This window comes from Siphateles boraxobius, unplaced genomic scaffold (genome assembly GCF_051911475.1).
Source record: "Siphateles boraxobius isolate OS27281-9 unplaced genomic scaffold, OSU_SipBor_1 16, whole genome shotgun sequence".
NCBI lineage: Eukaryota > Metazoa > Chordata > Actinopteri > Cypriniformes > Leuciscidae > Siphateles > Siphateles boraxobius.
Window position 1 is genome coordinate 5,746,271 of NW_027508766.1, and position 22,472 is coordinate 5,768,742.

The 22,472-nt window shown below is 40.1% G+C and overlaps 1 protein-coding gene across 1 annotated transcript in view; it reads right to left on the reverse strand.

Moving 5' to 3' along the window:
* Positions 1–22,472, reverse strand: part of antxr2a (ANTXR cell adhesion molecule 2a) — a 58,248-nt gene that overhangs the window by 17,878 nt on the left and 17,898 nt on the right. Inside the window, exons 13-16 of the mRNA XM_077231344.1 lie at positions 22,263–22,310; positions 20,880–20,975; positions 19,458–19,625; positions 19,204–19,284 (exon numbers count right to left, since the gene is read on the reverse strand). Coding sequence (XP_077087459.1) covers positions 19,204–19,284; positions 19,458–19,625; positions 20,880–20,975; positions 22,263–22,310 — 393 coding nt within the window. The remainder of the gene's footprint in view (positions 1–19,203; positions 19,285–19,457; positions 19,626–20,879; positions 20,976–22,262; positions 22,311–22,472) is intronic.

The window sequence follows — 22,472 nt, forward strand, 5'->3', positions numbered from 1 at the left end:
TTAAAAATTGTCCTGCCCCCAAACTTTTGAAAAGTATTATATATACTTCAAGTTCAGAAGCTGAGATAAGCTTCAGAATAAACACTACCTCAAGGATGTGAATACCCTTAATTATCTGCTCGAATCAATCTACAACAGTATAAATTATATATCATTTCAGAAACAACTGCAAGATTGTTGTCTGTACAGTAAAATGGATCAGGTATCATAACAAATCATATCAATATCTCATCAAATCATCACCAACCAGTGAGATTCAGAAAGAAAAGGTCTTGTGCCCTGAGAGAAAGAGGCTGTGCCACAGCTCTGTTCCCACTGTTTTAGGAGGAGGAGTCTCTTTTTAACTATGCAAATGTCATGATAATGAGCTGCACGCACAGGCTGGACGTATTGTGACTGCATGTCTCTATCTGTGTGTGAGAGCATGTTTTTCTCCAACTAAAACCAAACACTGTCTTGGGCAGTGGCGTCAGCCGGTTTCCCAGTCATTCTCTTTAAATGAGGTTTGCAAATACTATTGAATCGCCTAAAAGCAAAAGATAAGGGGTTGGGGGGAGTGTGTGCATTCTTCACTTTGATGGTCCATACAGTGACAGCATTTAAAGCTGAGTATGTGTGTTATGCCCTGTGGATGAGTGTGGATATATTGAGGGGGGGGACTGGCTATTAAATGGAGGATGGCAGGGAGTAATTATTCTAATGCGCTACTTTGCAGTGTGGCTGGGTTAAGGTGTCAGCTGCGAGTCATTAGGCCTGACATGCGCTGGATAGCGACGAGACAGCTGTCTCCCTCCCAGGTGGGCTGACCCACACCGCTGCCACTGCGCTAACCGGCCACCATCAGGGTGACTCTAGAACCGGTTAGTCCAGTCCTGGTAGAAGCCATGTTGTACCCTGGCTAATGAACAAAACCTCTTCAATTGTACTGCCCTAACACTCGTTAACTTTCTGTCTCTTCAGAGGGGGAAAACATTAGTAGAAAGAATTTCAATTCCTAGCAGGTCAAAAAGACAGAGAAATGTTGTTCATTTTTGTTGTTTTGCCAAACGAACCTGGAATAAGTCATCCCATATCCCAGAGCAGAACAAAACAGTTTTATGCTACATTGAAACCCCTTAAAATGAGTACTAAAAGAAAACTAATAAGGGAATTCATCAAGAATGATAGCAGCTATCATTTGCACACGCTGTCTTTTACGGCTGTTTCAGTGATTTATTCAAATTAGGTAGCAGTACAAATACACCCAAAAAAGCAATTTGCACAGTGCATTTCCCCAGTTTGTGGACCAAGTACTAGGTTAAAGAGTAAGGACTTTACTGCATGTCTAGATAGAAGTCTGATTATAACACTCTTCTCTGTCATAGGATCATATGATAAATCACTGCCATCATTGCTAGAAAATTTACACATACATCTAATTTTCTTCAATTTACATTCTACATTCTGCAGTCAGTAATAAGCCTAATTTGTATAGATTATGGTTATTTTGACAATATAAATACCTAAAATGCAGTGCTATTTCAGTGCATTTAGTACCTGTTTAATATAATATAATGATAATCTCCGAGTCCCACGGAGGAGTTTAGTAAGGATAAAAGGAGGAGTGATGATAGTGAAGGAAGAGAAAGGACCAGGCCTGGACTTTATGTTGTGTTTATATGCAGCAGTCTTCCGTAAGGGGCTGCCATTTTACTTTGGATACTTTATGTTGTTTATTTTGTCATTAAAATTTATGTTTAATGTTCGCCTTCCTCCTTCTTCCCTTATCAACGAACTTTGCTAGAATAATATATCATTTTACTATAATATAATTTCATTATAATATATTATAATTTGTAAAAATGCTATTTCAAAAAGGCAATAAAATGCATTTTTTTCAGTTATTGTTGTAAATGAGGTAATTCAATTTTTTAAATTATTATGCTGGCAGCTTTTATCAAAATGCTGTTTAAAATAGTTTTAGACGTAGCATGGCATCTCACACCACAGAAGTAAATTTTCCAAAAGTATTTCATGTCAACTATCTTACAGTGAGAAAAGATCAAATCTATCGTGGTCTCATATGAAACAAACAATGTTAACAATGAAAAAATCCATACTCTTTTTTGTCTTTATTAAAAATGTAAAGCGACAACCTAGGTATTAGACAAAATAAAGATCCAGTCTGTGACAACACAGCAAGAAAAATCGTAACTCTGTGTACAGTATAAATATATATATAAATATAATTTATTTGCATATGTTCTGATTCTGACGAGTCAGTGCCCCCGAGCCAAGCCTTGGATGGCAAATACAGAATTAGTGCTAATATATGCAACCATAACAAAGAGCAGAACTTTCCATTTCCTTATGTTACAGAGGATCATATCAACCCATACCCAATGGCCTTACTTATGAAAAGTCATGAGTCTGTGCATATGTACCTTAGAGCAAAGTTCACAGAAAAGACCTACGAAGGCAAAACAGAGTTAAACTAACCAAAATGAGACCGCAATAAAGAAAATGTTAATGCTTCTGCTCTTCTCCATATTCAAACTTATCAATGTAAAGCAACATGTTTTTGAAAGAAGGATCTGCATAGTATATTTTTGCATGATTTTTAACTCTTTTATTTTCAAACCATTTTTTTGTTAGAAAAATCCTCAAAAATCTTTCACTTAAATCCTGAATTCCCATTCTGCTTTCAGTTTTCAGAGTCAGATGCAGGTCTTCTCAGCTGGTGGGTCGTGACCCAAAAAAAGGATCTTTTCTTGTAGTTGACATCAAATCCTGTGACACCAAACAATCTCTACAGGTCCCAACAAGAATAGATTAAACAAAATGCAAATGCTATATTTCAAAGGTCCCATATTGTCAAAACTGAAATTTCCTGGTTTTTTTCATGATAACAGAGGTCTAGGGGCAATGTAACTACCATATAAGTTTCAAAACAAAATCCACAGACAAATGCACACAGCCTGCATAAAGTCGCTGTGCATTTTCACGAGCCATTGTGACTTCCGTGAAAATGTGATGTCAGAACTACTCAGTCACCGCCTTCAGTCACCACCCCGAACACTTCCCACTGTCCGCCCTCCTTTTGCCCAACCCCCAGACAACATCGGTGCTGAGCAACAACAACACGGACACACTTCGAGAAAACGCTGTTCAGTCGATGGATGTCAGGAAACTACATCATTGCACAGGCAACAACATTAAAATAAGAGACCAGTGGCTAATGTTTATTTATTCTGAAATACCACAGCAATTTAGTTTGACCTTAACCGTCTGTTCTGCACATTTCACAAGTGACTGCTTCGTCAATCAGGTACAGTTCAATGTTTTTCAAAGAAGCTACTCCTCAAAGGTGCTGCAGTCCCTACATTGTTTGGTCCGACCTCAAATTCCCAACCCGTAAATAAACTTCTAATACATGTTATCTTACATTATGGTGCCAGCATAATACAAATTGATGCTGACATGTTGTTTTTTACAGTCTATGTTTGTCACAAGCTTTGATAGAAAATCTGTTGGAAAGAAGACACAAAAAAATACGTCTTCCTAACTTACAGACACCGCTGTCTGTTGTTTTTATTGAGTTAAAGACGGTGAAATTGAGTTCACTCAGTGTCTTTTGTTTTGCTGACAGAAACTAAAGTTTAGTGCAACTTACTTGCAAGGGTAACGTTATTTCAAAAGTCTGAGTTTGTTTACAGACAGTTTAAATTATTGTTAACGTTAAATCTGCGTGCAGCATGGATGAATTGGTAATTATAATACTCTTACAATAACGCCGAAAGTAAAAAAAAAAAAATGTAAAAAAAAACATTAATTATCCTACCATTCTGAAACATCCGCATTTGAGGAGGTGGTTGTTTGTCTCCTGTCGTCACCGATTCGGGGTTTGAGTCCGGCTCGAACATATAAGGCCGGAGAACATTTCCCTCAGAAATGTCCATCATTACAGGTGTTTTATTTACCTTACTTGTGAACAACACCAAGCCACAGCAGGCTACAGCATACATGAGCCTAGTTACCTGTGGTTGGCCTGGCCGTGCGTCACTCAGAAAACAACAGGCCAATCAGAAGAGAGGCTCATGATTATTAATTAGACGGGCCAAAATTGACCTGTTCTTAGCAGAGTTCCTGAGAAAGGACCTGTAAAATATCTATTGAGATGATTTTTGATACTTATACCACAAATATATATTCTTAAGGACATCTACACCTACAATAAAACTCCAGAAAGGTGCACAATATGGGACCTTTAAGGATATTTTTGCTTACTTTTATACATTACACAAGTCTGCTTCTTTGTTGGGTCACCACTTGTTTTGTCCAATGTAAAATCTGAATACTGAAGCAAAACCAGTTGAGAACCACTTAACATAAAATCACCAACAAATAATACCTAGATCAAACCTAAAGTCAGACTTCCTGCATGAGTCAGAGTTGTTTCACAATGTATTATTAAACATTACGGGAAAAACCTTCGGCCATTAAATGTCATAAAACAAATGTGTCAATATGAGACCATGACATTATTACTCACATGCAGGCCAAAGTGAACATCCATTATACCAAAAAAAATATTCCATGATTCCACTGGGTCCAAAACTAGAAACACACAAGACCTTCTGCTTCTAATAAGGATGACCAGTGGAGGCCAAACACACATATGTTGGGTTTTCATGTTTTATGAGAACGTTTCATAGGCATAATGATTTTTATACTGTACAAAAAGTATATTCTATCACCTAACCCTAAATCTACCCCTAAACCTACCCATCACAGAAAAATGTCTGCCTTTTTACATTTTCAAAGAACATCACTTAGTATGATTCATAATCATAAGCTGTTTTCCTCATGGGAACCAAAAAATTTACCCACAAGGACAAGGACCTAGGATATTACCATCTTTGTGCGGCAGGTTTGTCGGGACAACCACACACACACACACACACACACACACACACACACACACACACACACACACACACACACACACACACACACACACACACACACACACACACACACACACACACACACACACACACACACACACACACACACACACACACACACACAGTTGAACACACGGATCGCATTAAAGGATTTCTGTTAGAACGGTGTCGTGTTAGAGGCCTAAATTCGAATATATATTCAAATAGTTTTAAAAAACAGAATTTCGAAGGTGAAAATGAATATTCGAATGTGGAAAAACACACCCGCGGTAGCAGAGGCACGGCTGTCTGCTTTGCGAGTGGCAAAATTCTGAGGCTTAAAGGGTAACTAAACACTGAAACAACTTTGTTTAGTTAATGATCTGTAAGAATGGAGCTTCATAAATACTGTTCTTTGATTCGAATACATTTTTTGACATTTGGGTATAAAGTGTTGTAATTTTCAAATATATGGTGTAAAAACGTCTGAGTGCTGCCCTCTTCAGGTAAAACGGAAAACTCCTGCAGTAGGGGTACTCTCTGACGTAGGGTATTCTGTGACGTAACTCTGTCACGCCCTTGGTGCGAGCTCACCACACCCTTGGCAACCCCTGGTATAAAAGCATCTGCTTCCGTCAAAACTACTGTAGCGAGTCAGGTGTTGGAATTACGAGTATTGAAAACGATCGTCATGATGTGAGTAAGCATATATTTTTAATCACAATTTATGTTCCTTAGGCTAAAGTTAACCCTCTGGTGTCGACAAACGCGCGTTTTGCTGGATATTTTTTTCACATAGCAGCAAAATATACTGCACGTAATAGTAATAATAATCCTGGAAAGAATTACCTCAAAATGACTGAATATAAGATGCAGGAGTTAAGACCGCAGTTTGAGCCAGCGGCTCGAATTGATATGGCTCTGGACCTGTGTCCACACAGACAATTCAACATCCTCCACTTCAGGTGAAGGTGGGGGAGAAAAGCCCTCGACTTCGCATGACTGCTCTGTTGCAAAGCTACTTGCGTCACTCCAGTCGCTCTCCATTTTAGAGTCTGACAGCAGCTGTCAATCAATCCGTATCATTTTTCCATTATTACCAGTGGGTGGAGTCAGGCTCTGACCAGGGGTTTTTCCAGCTGCACAGCTAGCACAGTGAGTGTCTGGCTCACTCATTGGCTGTGCTGCGGCAACTGCATATCCAATGGCGCGGGCGCCTCCAACGTGTGCGCCAATGAGCTAGCATTACATCATACACGTCAGAGCCCGCCAAGGGGGCGTGGCCAGAAGCCCCCGAAATAACCATAGCAGCAATTTACCACAGCACAGCTCGCTCGAAGCGTTCAATGTCATTTCTATATACTGTAAAACTTCAACTAATGTCAATAATATTTGTTTCAATCACTGAATGAAGCCTGCTATATTTAGGACAAGATTTGTGATCTTAAATTGCTTGCACAAAACCAGCACTCAACAGCTGTTTATTGTTGTTCATTTAAACCGTTATGCGCAGAGAGCGTGATGGTGAGGACGAGAGAGAGAGAGAGAGAGAGAGAGAGAGAGAGAGAGAGAGAGAGAGAGAGAGAGTGCCTGCGAGTGCGAGCGAGAGTAGGTCTGCGGTCTTGGCCATTAGTTGATTTACTTGTTTTTGTGTAAGTTAATACGTTGTCAAATATGTTTAAACTTAAATAAACTACAGATACAATTAGTTATGTCTCTTTGTATTAATTTGTCCTGTTATTGACGTAATGCGCGTCATTGACAAAATGCGCAACCAGATGTTCGAATAGTCCAAATATATGTTGTTGTTTTTTTTAGGGAATATTCGAATGTTATTTTTGAGCAATTCTGACAGCCCTAACACACACACACACACACACACTTCCTCCTGAATCCCTGCCTTTTGTTAGATCTACACATCAGACCTTTAGAGATCATCACATGTCATCAGTGGCTTGATTGCTCCTCACTTTCCTAACTATCCTGCTGACCACAGTTTATGGTCTTTATTAGTCCTAATTTCGCTACTAAAAATAAAAATAAAAAAGACAGCTAGCGACTGTGAATTCCTTCTTCGTAGTGATTCTAGAGTATATTTTTAAATATAATCACATAAAATTGTATGCATTGGAACAAAATGAGCAGCATTCTGAGATTTATACTGTGTAAAGCATTCGTGTTGGACAGATAGATGGGTAAAATATGCAAAACTTCTCGGGTAGGAAATTTATGCGACTGCCACTTCGGAAGGGTTTGGGCCATCTGATGGGTTAAAACTATTAAGACCACAAGAGCAGTTCTGCATCTGTGCACACAAAAATCAGGATTCAGAACTACTTAAATGCATTTGTTTTGAGACCCACAGATACATATCCAGATTATTGTGATCAAAACAAAAGAAAGTAAACAAGCCATTTCTCATAGATCTGCTCTCTTTATGTCGAAATCTCTCTGCTGCAACAAACCCAGAGACCTTTGTTTCTACTTGATTTGATGATATATGATGTATGGGACAGAATGACCTATAACTCATTAAGGTTGACATCATCATTAAACTTACTATGTTAGATTATAAACTGTTATGATGATCTATTATGATGATGAATGTCATATGGATTGTGATTCACATTTCTTTAATTTTGATAAACCGTGAGATCGGCAAACAGAAGTTTTGGAGAGACACTAGAGAACAGAAGCATGACTTTTTGATTTCCTTTTTTGAGGGCATAGCTTTCCTCCTCTGAGAGAATGTTTGACTGACAGGACAGAACAAATACATAAATGAATAAACCAATTTTTTCAACAGCTGCACGATAATTGTCACATCTGTGTCATTTCTTCCAATCAATAATGAACTACAAGTTGTAATTTATTTATGGCCAATTCAGGCTCTAGTGATGAAATGTTAAAGACACTCCAAACACAAAGTGATATAGGGATGCCAAACTTGCCATCTTAAAAAATACATCTGCTCAAAATTACATGCTGCATTGCATCAGACCTGTAAGAAAGTGACTTTTTGCCCAAATTGAGGGACCATGAGTCTTATCTATAATATGATGTGATACAAGATCTAGGGGGAGATCCAGGAGTGCTTTTTCACAGCGTCTAGCCAAACTCTTGAGTTTCAGTGGTAACAAAAATCAAGCCATAGCGTTAAAGTCCTGCGTTTTAACACTATTAAAGTCATGCTTTTATGAGGACAATTAATTACTGTCTAATAAAGATTAGAACTGCATTTAATATTGCTTGGGCCAATGGTTTAAAATAAAGAGGGCTCCCACATTTGCATATTATAACTAATTAGCATAATCAAGCCGCTGAAATCCCATGCATGGTATTCAGAGAGCTGAAAATGTGCAGCACAAGCTTAAATGATCCATTATGTATTATAAGCCTTAAATATACAGTTTATCAACTATACAGTATTGGTATACCTTTAAAATCTAAATTCAATTAAATTAATTTAATTGAATCTAAATTTGTGTAAACATTTTATAAGTGTCTCTTTTTTCATTTTTAATAAGTGGATTTATTGAATTACACATTTGAATGCCACCGTTTTCAATTGCTCTTCTATTATCATACCATATTTTAATATGACCATAGTTGCAAAATGTGCATATTTAAATATCTTAAAAACAAACCACTAAAACAAATGTCCACAAATTGTCTTTCAAACAGTCATGCACTGTATTCATCACTTTAAATATTCAAATTTATCAGACGAGGGAAGGAGTGAATTACAATACATTACCGATTCCCTGTATGATTTCCATAGGTCTGTCACACTTAAGGATAAAAATCAATGCGACAAAGCAGCCCAGGGAATGTCTGACACTAACAGTAATGCTGCTTAATTAAAGCCAAGATTCCAGCTCTCATTGCAACTAGGCTTTGATTTTAATAGACGATGAAAAAATGGCCCCGCACATTGACGCGAGCACATTTGTAGCCAGTCTGGCCAAGGGAAAAAGAACACACACACACACGGACAAACGCAGCAGGACATCAGCTCGGATAGAATCAGGGGGTTAAGGGGAAGTACACAGAAGCTTGCGCTTGTGTTAAACAGTCTGCTAAAGGGGGCAGGTACCAGCCCACCCAGCTAATCAGCAGAATGTGCTCCGATACAGGAGGAAAGGGATTTCTGAGCACATGCCTCTGTCACATACATCGCTAATATTAAAACCTCTGTAGGCTAAAACGCTTGACCTCAATATGGAAATAAATTACATTGCAAACAAAAAGGATGGAAAAAAAATAAGATTGTTAATGGATTGCATTTTGTTTTACTCGGATCAAGCCTTCAATGCAAAAATAAAGTTTTAAGTCAAATCAAGCCATGGTGATAGATTATAAAAGGATTTGAAAGTATAAAGAGAAATCATAACAATGATAAAAAAAGGTTAAATTTTTTGTCAATTTTTTTTTATTTTTTTTTATTTAAACTATGTTAAAAAACATTTTAATTTTGCATAAATTTTACATTTTCCAGTTCAAACCATGTTTTTTGTTTTGTTTTTTTAAATATTTTGAAGTGAATGGAAATTTATTTGCACAGCTAAGGATTGAAAGATTACACTAATGGCAATTTAATAGTGCTTAATGTACTGGAGACAATGGCTAGAGCCTAATCAAAAAAGGAAAACGCTATTTATCTACATTTGTGGACATGTTAGTTCCTCTACAAACCCCTCTAGTGCATACACTACTCCAACCCAAAAGCACTGTCATGATTTTTTGGCACTCCCCACCCCCACTTTCTAGTTTCCAGTGCCACCCTCCAAACCAGCTCATTGGGGTCCCCAATCTAATCCTGTTACCAGGAGGACTGGCTGTTTGAGGAGGCAAATAGATTAACACGGCAGACATTGTCGAATTTACAACCAGCCACGTGGACATCTGCCCTACTTTCCGCATTACCCCCCCCCCCCCCCCCCCCATCACACACACACACACACACACACACACACACACAAATAAAAAATAAAAAAACAGAGAGGGACCTGGTTCAAAGACCAAGGGTCCATTTCATGAAATCGGCAAGCCAGTCATTGTTAAAGCTGTCATTTCTCCTCTGGGGCCGGTGCGCTTTAACTGAACTGTCAGCCTTCTACTTAATGCTTGTTAAGGGTAACAGGCCAGTCTGCTGATAGCACTAATGAGGACCAGAAAAAAGACACAAGCATGTTTAAAGGATGCACACCGATTGTCATAACAAACACAATGTTGTCGTAATGGCTACAAAAATCGGCTACTCAAGGAAAATAATGAAGATGTGAAGATTTACAGCAGATGGTGAAAGACTCATACTTCTATAAATATGATAATGTTTTGTTACAAAGTCAGCTCTCCACTTCCATAAACAAGTGCTTTCCTCTGCTTTATTATTTGTGACGCTCTGATTTAATTCCAATTACACCATTAATTAGAAATCTTGTGCCCTCTGATCTAGGGTATGTTTCAACGTAATAACATTTGCCAGGTTTTATTTGTTCATGGAAACCGGCGCTTGCTTGTATCTGTTCACAGAACAGAAAGTGTTGTTTTTTCCTAGAGCCAACAAAAAAAAAAAAAATCTGTATTTGTCACATAATAACATCATGTGATAACACAATCAGAGAGAGATTAAATCATTAAATACTATTAAGCACTCTTATCTCCTGTCATTTTTCTTGAGATGTGTGAGTACACAATTTGTGTTCTTGTTTAATCAGCACATTGATTATACGAAATCTGCATATCAATGGGATTCATGACAAAAAGATTTTTTTTGGCGAGAAATTAAGTCATTTAAATGCAACCAAAAACAATAGTGCCTTAAAGCTGAAGTGATTCATGTCTGCACACAGCATCACTAACTGGAATTGCAGTAATAATTGTTAAATCAGATTAAACAGATTCTCCTGCCTCAAACTAACACCACTGGTTGAGTCAATGTTGTTGTGTTGAGCCTGTCGGGATGCTTAAAAAAAACCATAGTAATCACTGGAAAATAAAAATGAGTGCAATCACTGCAAAAATAACTAATACAAAACTGTATTTTCAGTCTCTTAATCTTGTTATCCAGTAAAAAATATAAAAACATCCCCTAAAAAGACACCTTTTCTGAGATGTAAAATTTGTTTCTAAGGTTATAATTCAAGATATATTCTTTGAAAACATCTTGAAGAATATTTAGATATTAATTTTAAAAAAAGACAGCAAAAAAATAACAAAATACTTTTTTTGATAACCAAAGAGCAACAGTGTTACGCATTTTTAGGGAAATCAGCCTAGAAATGGCTTAGTCTCTAGAATAGGAGAAAGTATTGTAACATTGCAAAAATGTTAATCATAAAGGAGCTTGAAAGGCAACACGTATTGCATATCTAATGAGGCTGCATCTACCCAGTGCCAAGCAAACCACATTTTCGGACAGTTGTTGCATTGCTGATTTGTCCAGCGTAGCTCAGTTCTGCTCATTAGGCAGTTGTCCCTCACTACAGCAGCCAGACCCACTTCATACTGGCCTTGCTAGTTCATTAGGACACTGTTCACTCTCTTGGCTCCCGGGGTAAAACACAAACAGTTCGTGGTCTGCCGCTCTGCGCCCTAATCCAGTCATGAGACTGGGCTCTTAAACACTATTGCGGCTAAGCCTGGCCATGTGTGCCTCCGACCTGAGGGACCCGGCCCGCCAGCCTAGAGCCTTAAATTTCCCCCGCTCTCTCTCTTGTTCTCACTCTCTTCTTCGTCCTCTACCCCGTCGCTATTTTTTCCATGCCATGTCCGTCCCTCTCTTCCTCTCTCCTCCTTCTATAATGGCATTCTTCAAGAGCTGGCCCCGCCGTGCCGCCCGCTTGCAGTCTCTTAATTAAAATGCTCCCACCGCTCTGTTTATGTGACCGATGACTGTTAAATTAAGATGCTGTCACACTGGGCCGCAACAGTACATTTTTATTTATTTATTTTTTCCGGGGAAAGTTCCGCCACGAGCACCATGCCTCGGGACTGCGAGCTGACATGTTTTCTTTGTCTGAGGTCGGAATTTACACCATTTAAAAATACACTCCACCTCATTACAGCACTGCCCTAAGGAGGCAAGCAGTCGGCATGGGCTAATAAGGTATGTGTTAAACAGAGAATGATTTTAATAGGGTTTAATGTATGCAGAGGCAACGCTAAAGTGACATTATACGTCTTGAACAATGCTTTCTGGGGGTGTGGGGGCTGCAATCTGCAAATCTTGTGTGTGCACCATGTCTGTATTACACATTGAGCTTGCCGTGGCTTCAAAACATCTGACAATATCGTCTCAGCCTGTGTGGGAGTTGAAACCAGAGAGAAAATTAGGAATGATTTCCTCAAAAAATAAAAAATCCTGCGGAACGACCTCTTGAAAATGAATATTGTAAAATCACCCTATCTATAATCACCATCAGTTATCATCATTACTCCCATACCACCCCCGAAGCCTCTAGTATGGAAACGAAAGCAATAAAAAAGAAAGTGTGTCATTATTCACTCTCTCATGGCGTTTCAAATCTGTAAAACTTTGTTTCTTTTGAGAAACACAATTTTAACTGTTTTTGTCCATATAATGTAAGTCAATGAACTGAAGTACAAATCAACACTGTACCCCACCTGACTTTCATTGTGAGGAGACTTTTTTTAAACTATCTTCTTATGTGTTTCACAAAACAAAGTCATAGAGGTTTGGAATGACATAAGCAAATGATGATAGAACTGTCACTTTTGGGTGAGCTATCATTTCATTTAAAAAAAAAACCAAACAAATGCTTCAAATGGTGCCCTATTTTGGAAGATAAAAAGTTAAATCATAGTGTGCACGTAAACAGGATGGACATGCAGTCTATCTACTTAAGGGCTAATTTTGTAGGATGATACACTTGCCTAAAGTTCACTTTTTTTTTACCCATACTGTTCAAAAGTCTGGGGTCAATAAGTTGTTGTTTTTTTAAAGAAATTAATACTTCAACAAGGATGCAATTAATTGACCAAATTGACATTTATAATAATAAAAATAAGATTTTACTTAAAATAAATACTGTTCTTTTTAACTTTCTATTCATCAAATAATCCTGGGAAAAAATGATAAATGACTGCTGAAATTTTTTTTTGCCATCACATTAATACATTACATAGGAATGTATTTTATTGTATTTTTGATCAAATAAATGCAGCCTTGGTGGACATAAGAGACTTTTTTCAAACACATAAAAAAATCTTACTGTCCCCAAACGTCTGAATGGTAGAGTAAATAATGACAATATTGTAATTTTTGAGTGAACAATCCTTTTAAAACCCACAGCAGCAGGAGAAACAAAAGCCTTTTCTGCGGGTTCCATCTCGATGTTGCCTTTGTGTGGCAGCTCTCTGGGGTTAATGTATGTTAATGTATCATTTATTAAGGTGCTTATTAGTGTGTTTTGCAGACTGCTGCTTTGTAAAACAATACCGAGCCCTGCCGAGACTGTAAGTTAGAGGTGGGAGCGAGAAAGAGAGAGAAACACAGGGGCGGGCGGGCGTGCGTTCAAAAGAGCCCCCGCCAGTAACAGGCCAGCCCTTGACGCGCTGCCACCTTCTCTACCTGCTGTCCCCTGCCGCTCCTTCCGGAAACTTGACGGCAGATGTTACAGCGCTAAGCTGGCTCTGAAGTGCCTCTCTGGCTCCCCGGTCTCCCTAACAACACAGTCAAACCACATTAGATCTCTTTATTTGTGCCCCAGGCAAGTTCGGCAGTGCAGCTGTGTCCACCCTCCGCTCTACCTTTGGTGTTGGAGCCCCTCAGGCGGTAAATGGGAGAGCAGAAAGTGTTCAGGCTGTCTTGAAAAAACTACATCTGCTGACAATCCAGCAGTCTGTCTGTGGGCGGAGTGGGGGGAGGGGCCGGGAGGGGTCTCCGAGCTGAACAGATGTCTGCGACAACCTGCTTCCTTACACCTGTATGAGTCCTCGTAACCCCACGGATCCAACGCTGAAAAATTCATGACCCCCGAGGGTTCCTGTCGGGCATCAAAGCCCCCCTCTCTCAAGCTGAGAGTATGCGGCCCACCTTGGCTCTGGCGAGGGACTCCTCGGGCTTTGATAGCTCATGCCTGCACCCAGTGCACTTGATCAAGGGCTTGAAAGTCTGCATGATCGAGCTGTGGCCTCACTGAAGTGTGCCAGGGCCCCGCTTGCAGGCTCCAGACCCTCATCTCAGATGTATTGAGAGTTACAAAGGTTTTAACAGTTCTTTTGAAGAAAGTAAAACAGAACAAGTGGCTCAAGCGTGACTGGGATATTTCAGCTAATGGGAGCACTAGCCCCGCGGATGCGGTGGAGACTTTTTCAAGATGAAACAAACCCAAACAAATGCTTCAAACTGTGCACTACTTTGGATTTTTTATCTCTTATTATTGTAGTGCACACGTAGTCAGCACAGACGTGTGAAGCCTGTTTACTTCAGTGCTAATTTTGTCTCACAAGACGATGATCCACAATTTCACTTCATATTTAATATACACTACCGTTCAAAAAATCTTCCTAAAAAATATTAAACAGTACTACTACTACTACTACTTCTAATACTTCTACTACTACTACATTAAAAACTCAGCAGAAAAAAAGCTGAAAATACAGCTTTGCCATCACAGAAATATATTATAAATTATATCAATTATTAAATAGAGAAGTTATTTGTAATTGTAATAAAACTTCACAATATTAGTATTTTACTATATTTTTGATCAAATAAATGCAGCCTTAGTAAGCATAAGAAACTTTTCTATGGTGGAGTAATCTATACAACAATGAAAACAAAACAGCACATTCTGTTCTTAAATTGAATCAGTGGCCTAGACAGGGGAGGGGCCATGGGGACACTGGTCCCTCCTGAAAACTGATTGGCCCCCTAATGTGTGCCCACCCTTCTACTTGTCTGTCACTCAAAAATTCTAATTATATCTTTCGGCTTGATTTTGAATAATTAATGGTTCGGCGACGCTTCTCAACAACCGGACTAAGAATAGCAAGCTTCTGTTTTCCATCTAAAAAAAAGCACATGGTATGTTGAGCTAATTTATATTCCTTTTTTTTTTATTTAGCGAGTTGTTGCAGCGCTAGATTTTGGTACCGTCTTCCAGTGTTAGGACAAACCAGGTTCGATGTCATTACAATGTTCTGTGGCTGAATTAATGTAATACATAATAACACAATCAGGGTTTTCCTGTGTTGTGATTTTTTGAGGCCGATACGCAAGTGATATTGCAAGCCAGATGCCGAAGCAAATCGTATTATGTTTATCTCACGTTCCACACTTCAAAAGCTGTAAATATCAGAGGTGGAGGTCTTGAGTTACATGACTGCATGCGAATTTAAAGATTTCTAATAAATGAAGAAAATGTCTTGACTTTGACTTGAGAACGAATACTTAATAATGTTGTACCGCATGACTCGATAATGACTTTATAAGAATTGTAATTAAACTTAAAAAATCAATAAAAAATGATAAAAAATTAAGCGACATTAGCTAATATACAAACTGCAAGCTACGGAACCAGCGCTGATCTCCTGGCCCCTATATAAGAGTCTATATAAGAATACTGAAGCCATTATTTTAAAACGCAGTGGAGCTGCACAGCGAGCACAGAGCAGAGCGTCTAGCTCGCTCATTGGCTGTGCAGCAGCAACTGCACAAACCTATGGAGAGGCGGCTGAGACACTCAAACCAATTGGGTCGATTCACGTCCAGGGCACGCCAGGACCCGCCAGAATGGGCGTGGCTTATGCCTATATATATGCAGACCATTTCCCCATAGAATCAGATTTAATTTCCTTCAACGAACCCCTTCTCCGCTGATCTCCGAGCCTTCACTGTCGATGAAACCCACCAGCGGAACGAGCGACCTGATCATCGGACGCACCACCGCCTTCCCCTGAATCGCCGTTAACCTGCGGCCATCCGGCAAAAGAGAAGCCTTATATCCTTTTCGGCTACATCTGTGAGTTCGCCATCGACAGTCTAGAAGCTGAAAGAGCAAATTTTCGAAACACTGTTGTTTCAAATGCCGGATTCCGGATGCACTTTATGGATCCTCTCTGCATGAAACTGACGGACACAGCGAGTGCGCCCCATGCCTGGGCCTCGCCCACTGTGAGAGCCTGCCCATCTCCATCCTGCGCTCACGGCTAGCTCTCCTCTTGGGCGGCGACCCTGCCCCTCGCACTCCCGCGCTTCCTTCCCTCCTCGAGCCTCGACGGAAGAAGCGACGAGGTCAAAGGATGCCTGAACCAAGCGAGCCCACGCCGGCCCAGTCCCCGCGTGCCTCGCTCTCTCCTCGCGAGACCCCATCACCGGTGCTTTTCGCGCAAAAGGATCTATGCCCCTCCTCTCAAGCGGCAGGACTCGTTTTGTTTGGCGCATCTGAGAAAGATGGCGACGACAGATTGGCTGGGCTCGACAATTGACCCCATCTCTGCCCGCCCACCTCTAGCGGATGGAGAACTAAGGCGGTGCACCAATCCAAGCCCTGCAGTACAACATCTGCCCTCGCCGGTCTCGTTGCAGGCCATGAGACCTTTTCTGCCCAAACGCTCGAGTTTGGCTTCGGGGCGCCCCAAGAAAGCGCCGCCCCCTCATTCTGCCAAGCCCGCGTCCTGCCCAACGCCTAAAGCCTGCAAAGCACTACCCGTTACCGGCGCGTCAGGGCCCCCGACCCAAGCTTGTGTTGGAGCCCGAGCCTCAGAAGCCCTCCTTGTCGAATGACGGGGAAAAGAGAGGGTTTAAGTTCCGCTGCGGCCGGACCTCCCTCGAAGAAAGCTTGTGCACTTCTCTCAGTCCCCTCTTCGGTTCAGGTGACTGGAGATGTTTTAACTGTAGTAAGTACCCAAATAATGCACAAAAAGAGCAATTTCCTATTATAACTGCAGTCCCCCATATAACTGCAGTCAATTATATGGGGGAGCGAGAACTGAGTGTTTTCCTAACAGCCCCCCTCACAGTTCGGCCGGCTGGAAATGTTAAAAATAAATTTCACCAGGCCTGTTACAAAGCACGCACCACTGATAACAAAAGCTGCCTTTATAGCAAACCCAAGCACACTAGAAAATAATATTTTTCTAGCTCCCAAAATTCGGGCGGTCAGGTCCCTGTCACACGGCAACCCGCCCCAGATTTCATTCAACCCCCAGCCACACGGGCCAAGGCCTGGCAGGCCATCCCCGGGGTAACAGATGAAATGCATATGAAAACAATGAAAACAAAGCGAGGCTACTCACTCCACTTCGCTCACAGACCCCCGCGCTTTCAAGCAGTAGTCGAGACAGCGGTGGGAAGCAACGCAGCTCGTGTCCTTCGCACCAAAGTGTCAAACCTACTAACGAAAGGAGCTGTCGAGACAGTTTCTCCATCATTAAGCATGTCAGGCTTTTACAGTCGCTACTTCCTCGTTCCGAAGAAGGACGGCGGCCTCAGACCAATTCTGGACCTCAGACACCTGAACAAGGCCCTTGTGAAACGGCTATTCAGAATGCTTACAATCAAACAAATCCTCACGCAAATTCTCCCAGGGGATTGGTTCTTCTCAGTGGATCTGAAAGATGCTTACTTTCATATCTAAATAGCCCACCACCACAGCCCTTTCTTGAGATTCGCCTATGAGGGGCACCCTTATCAATAAACTGTCCTACCGTTTGGTCGGTCTCTGGCACCCCGTACATTCACAAAATGCATGGATGCTGCACTTATTCCCCTGAGACAGTGAGGAATGCGCATCCTGAACTACCTCAACGATTGGTTTGTCCTAGCCCAATCGGAGAGCGAGTTGTTAACACACAGATCCTGGCTCCTCACCCATCTAGAATGCCTGGGTCTCAGAATCAATCTTGCAAAGAGCTAAACGCTGTTGCATGGCACTGCGGTCACTTATGCATCAGGGTGGATCACGGCTGTGTCAAAGCCCTGACCCCTTGGAAGCGCACCGACTGGTACCAGTCAGGTGTAGACATGGGATTGGTCTCCAGGAGTAAAGTGGTTTCAACAGATGCCTCCAACCTGGGTTGGGGGGCGCTGTGTGAGGGCAGGCCAATCTCCGGCCCCTGGCCGAGCCCGGAGAGAGTGCCAACATATCAACTGCCTCGAAATGAGAGCGGTTCATTTAGCCCTGAAAACCTTCCTCCCAGATCTAGCAGTACACCATGTCCTGGTCCGCACGGACAACATGTCAGTGGTGTCCTACATAAATCGCCAGGGCAGCCTCAGATCGGCCAGCCTAGACATTATGGCCAGACTCCTCCTCCTTTGGGCACATGCCAACTTGCACTCACGAAGAGCGGCGCACGTACCGGGCATTCTGAACCAGGGAACGGATATGTTATCCAGAGACAATGTTCCCCCAGGAAGCTAATATTTAATTAGCCTTGGCATAGTTCGATTTTGTCTATTCATCAATGCAAATTTGCAACTGCTGCTATGCAAATTTAATAGGATGTGGATCAGTTATTATTATGGTATTTAATGAATAAAGTTATATTCATTAATTGTGTATTTATTATATGAATAATATTTTTCTGCATTTGTATAAATAAGGCTGTTCTATTTATTTATTTTTGCCCATGTATAAGGTTGTGAGGATTTGTGTAAAGTTTACATAACCTAATGTTGAGTTTTATTATTTTTGTGAGTTGTAATCTATTTACAGATTTGATTATTTTATTTATTACAGTTTTTCACTTCTGAAAAGTTAATACAAATTGGCTGTTCTTATTTACAGCAGTGAATAAATGCCATTAAAAGAAAACAAGGTATAACTGTTTATTGCTGATTTTAAAGCTTTATGAACTTTAAATTATTTGGATATCTACAGTTTTACATATAAACACAACATTGGCCCTTCTGTATTAATTGTGGCCCCTCTTGTGCCCCCCAGTTGAAAACATCCTAGAATCAACCCTGAATTGAATGCCTCTGAATGTTGTTTTTGTGCATCCATAGGACATTTTGTGCAACATAAATTATTGCACTACAAAAGTTACAAAAGAGGAAGTGTCAAGAGCACAAGTTCATGACAGTCACATCCTGTTGTGAGTCTTTGCAGCTCAGGTCTGTGAAACTTGCACGCATTTAATACACACACAAATGCACACACTCATAAATATCCCCTGAACGGTTACACCACACACTGACACCCCATGCTTTATGTGCAACAATAGATTGGCTCTAATTTGGTAGTATGCAAGAGTGATGAATCATGTTTGCATTTTGTATTGGGGTAAACCATCTGTGGCTTACCTTATCTGCGGTCGTTGGGCGCATGAGTGAAACTCGGTCATACTGCCGCCGCAGAAGAGCCCAAAGTGCCTCAAGGCGGCCCTATGATGAAACAAGAAATATCAATATGTGGCCTTAGCTTGGTTTCTTTTTCAACTCATCTAAAGCAAAGGCTTCAAAAATTATAGAGTGGAACTTTCAGGTGGACTCAAAATAAGGAAAGGGAGGCGACAGAAAGATGGTTATGGCCTCAATTGCAACAGGAAGTGACTCACCCTGATTGGAGTATACCACTTGGATTCAGGTTGATGGTATGTGGGTGGGGATGCAGTTGGCTTTTTGATCATGGGTTCTTCGGCCTCCTCTTGTATTGATATCACTGCATTCTTGGCTTTCTCTAGCCGTGCACCCTCCTCTGTGGACCCTTTCTCTCCCCAACGGACCTAAACAGATATTTGAAAAAGAAAAGGTATTATATTATATTACATTAAATAAATAAAAAGTATAAATAAAAATATATATATATACAGTAAAGTACTTTTTCTTAGTTCTCGGCCTGTCCCTCACTGAAAAGGGCTTAACTAAAACTGCACTTCTCAAGCTGAAGATTAAGTCACATCAATATAGAATAGCTTTTCAATAGAATCCCTGGACATTCCAGTCTGCAACAACTCTCAATTAATAAAACATTCTTTGCATCCCATGTTTCCCTCTTCACACGTCAGCATGTGTTTTAATTAAAGAAGAAGTAGGCATACTTAGGTAAACCTCCTCCCAGGTCGAGAGATATCTTCAGAAATGGAGAAGGTTGTCTGGATGAATGAAAACTTTCAAAACATTAAAGATAGTTGTGGCTCAGTAATCCCTGAGGACACTCTTTCCCTTGCACACTCATGGGAAAGGTTAGTAGAAACGTTTTCCAAAGCTTTCAGAAGGAACTTCAGTGATGTCTTCTTTAAATGGGAGACTGGAGGAGGGGTGACTGAGCATGAAAAAAATATCACTCTTAAAACCAGCTTTGAGATGGATACAGTGCCAAGTAGCACATTTCAGCTGAACAAAAGTTGAATGACAGAATGGAAGTCAGCAAGAGGAATTAATCTCGTCACAGCAGTTCTCAATCCTTTAGCGTCAACATGACTTAAGACAGCGGGACATCATTGAGGCCGAAGTGGCAGGGCCCTGTCACGTCAAAACCATCAGTCAAGGGCTGTGCTACATTTAAGGAGATTTCTATCAGAAACTTTGAGGTGTGCTGAGCTTGACATCACAGATACAATGGCTTTCATAAAGGAAAGAAGGACAAGTGCTCTTGTGTGGATCAAAAGAGAACAATGCTTTCATAGTTGGATATTTTGTTGCAGAAACAAATATTGAACTAAGTAATGCAAAGACTGGAAAAGAGCAGGTGACTAAGGATGTACCGATATTTATATTCATGTTATATCCGAAAACCTATGAATGGCTTATATTAAAATGACAGAAATCTCTAATGTCAGCCGATAACTGATATGGTATATATTAATGTAGAGAGAGAGAGAGAGAGAGAGAGAGAGAGCGAGAGAGAGAGAGAGAGAGAGAGAGAGGTGGTGGTAGACAACTGGAATTGCTCAAAGACCACTGTGATGACATCGAAACCTTTTCTGTCATCAGGGGGCTGCACATCATTATAGGCGTCATTAAAATGTAACGTTCACCTCCATGCGTTTGATTCCACCAGCTCCTCTTCCTCCATAGTAAGATGCATCCACAGTTGGCCACTTCTTCTTGGGTAGTGGGTCTGGCTCTGGTTTCTGAAAAAATAAATATGGACAGAAAATATATAAAATTAAGATTTAAAGCCTCAAAGAAATATGTGCATTGCAAATACAAGAGCAGATACGTAACTGCAATCTTTATGTACACTTCCTTTCAAAAGTTTAGGGTCGGTAAGATTTTTAATGTTATTAAAAGAAGTCACTTTTGTTCACCAAGGCTGCAATAGAGTGGTGTAGGTCTGACATCACTTTATAGTGGACATCACAAAACGTGGAAGCGAGTTAGCATTTTAGCACTTCCGGTTCCAACGTCCCAGAATCAATGGGTTTTTTGAATGGGGTTTTGGTTAAATGACTGAAATAAGGTCTGTGGTGAACACAAGCTCAAGACACTTTCACATTTTATTCTACAACATAATATACATCAGTAATACCCCATTCGTTATTTTATTTTAAGCTGTTTGCTAAATCGGACTACAGAGGCTGTCGAGGAGATTAAACGTCATCACGCCGAACAGGTAAGCTCATTCAGCTTAACCGCTTTTACAGTCTTGTTATGTTTATAATTGTGATCTTATGAACTATTCTAACTCAAACGTTCTGGAAAAAAAAATTTTGATAAAAAGAGTTGTCGAAGGTTAGTGATGGTGACGTTGAACTCGTGGGACTGTGGTGTAGTTCGTTTGTAGCCTACCTTTAGCTTTTTACTTCAGGCGACTACATTTAGGATTCAGAATTCATAAAAGTTGTGTTCATCTGTGAAAATTATCTTGATGGACAAAACGTGCAAATATCATAAACTTTTTGATCACAGAGCTTGTTTTAAGCGATATTCCAAAAGCCTATGGGAAAATCCTATTGGGTTTTTGTGTGATTCTAAATGCCGGTTGGCCTACTAAGTGACGTCACGCCTGCACCACTCTATTGATAAAAAAATACACTAAAAACAGTAATACTGTCAAATAATAATTCAAATTAATATATTTTTAAATGTAATTTTTTCCAGTGATGGCGAAGCTAAATTTTCAGCATCATTACTCCAGTCTTCAGTGTCACATGATCTTCCAGAAATCATTCTAATATGCAGATTTTTTTCAGGATTCCTTGATTAATTAAAAGAGTAGTGACCCAAAACTTTTGAACATTCATGTAAATTTAAAATATTTTAAAAACAATACCTTCAAATGAATAGTAAATAAGCATTGTATGTATTCTATAAAATAATTATATGTATTTTATATCAAATCTATATACATTCAAAAAACACTGATTACATTCTATTATTAAAAAAATATTTATATTTTATACAAAAACGAATCTTACAGGTGGAGGTGGAGATCGAGTTCTTTGAGGGGGTGGGTCTTTAATAACCTGAGAAGAGAGGGAAAAAATGCAAAGTTAATTAAGCAAAGTTAGTTAATTCTGTCTAAGGATGTGATTCACAATTGATTACAGGGTCTGCTTGTAAACTAACGCTGTAGGCCCCTGGTGCAAAATAAAGAAGGCCCAAAAATCAACTTGTTGAAAGGGGAG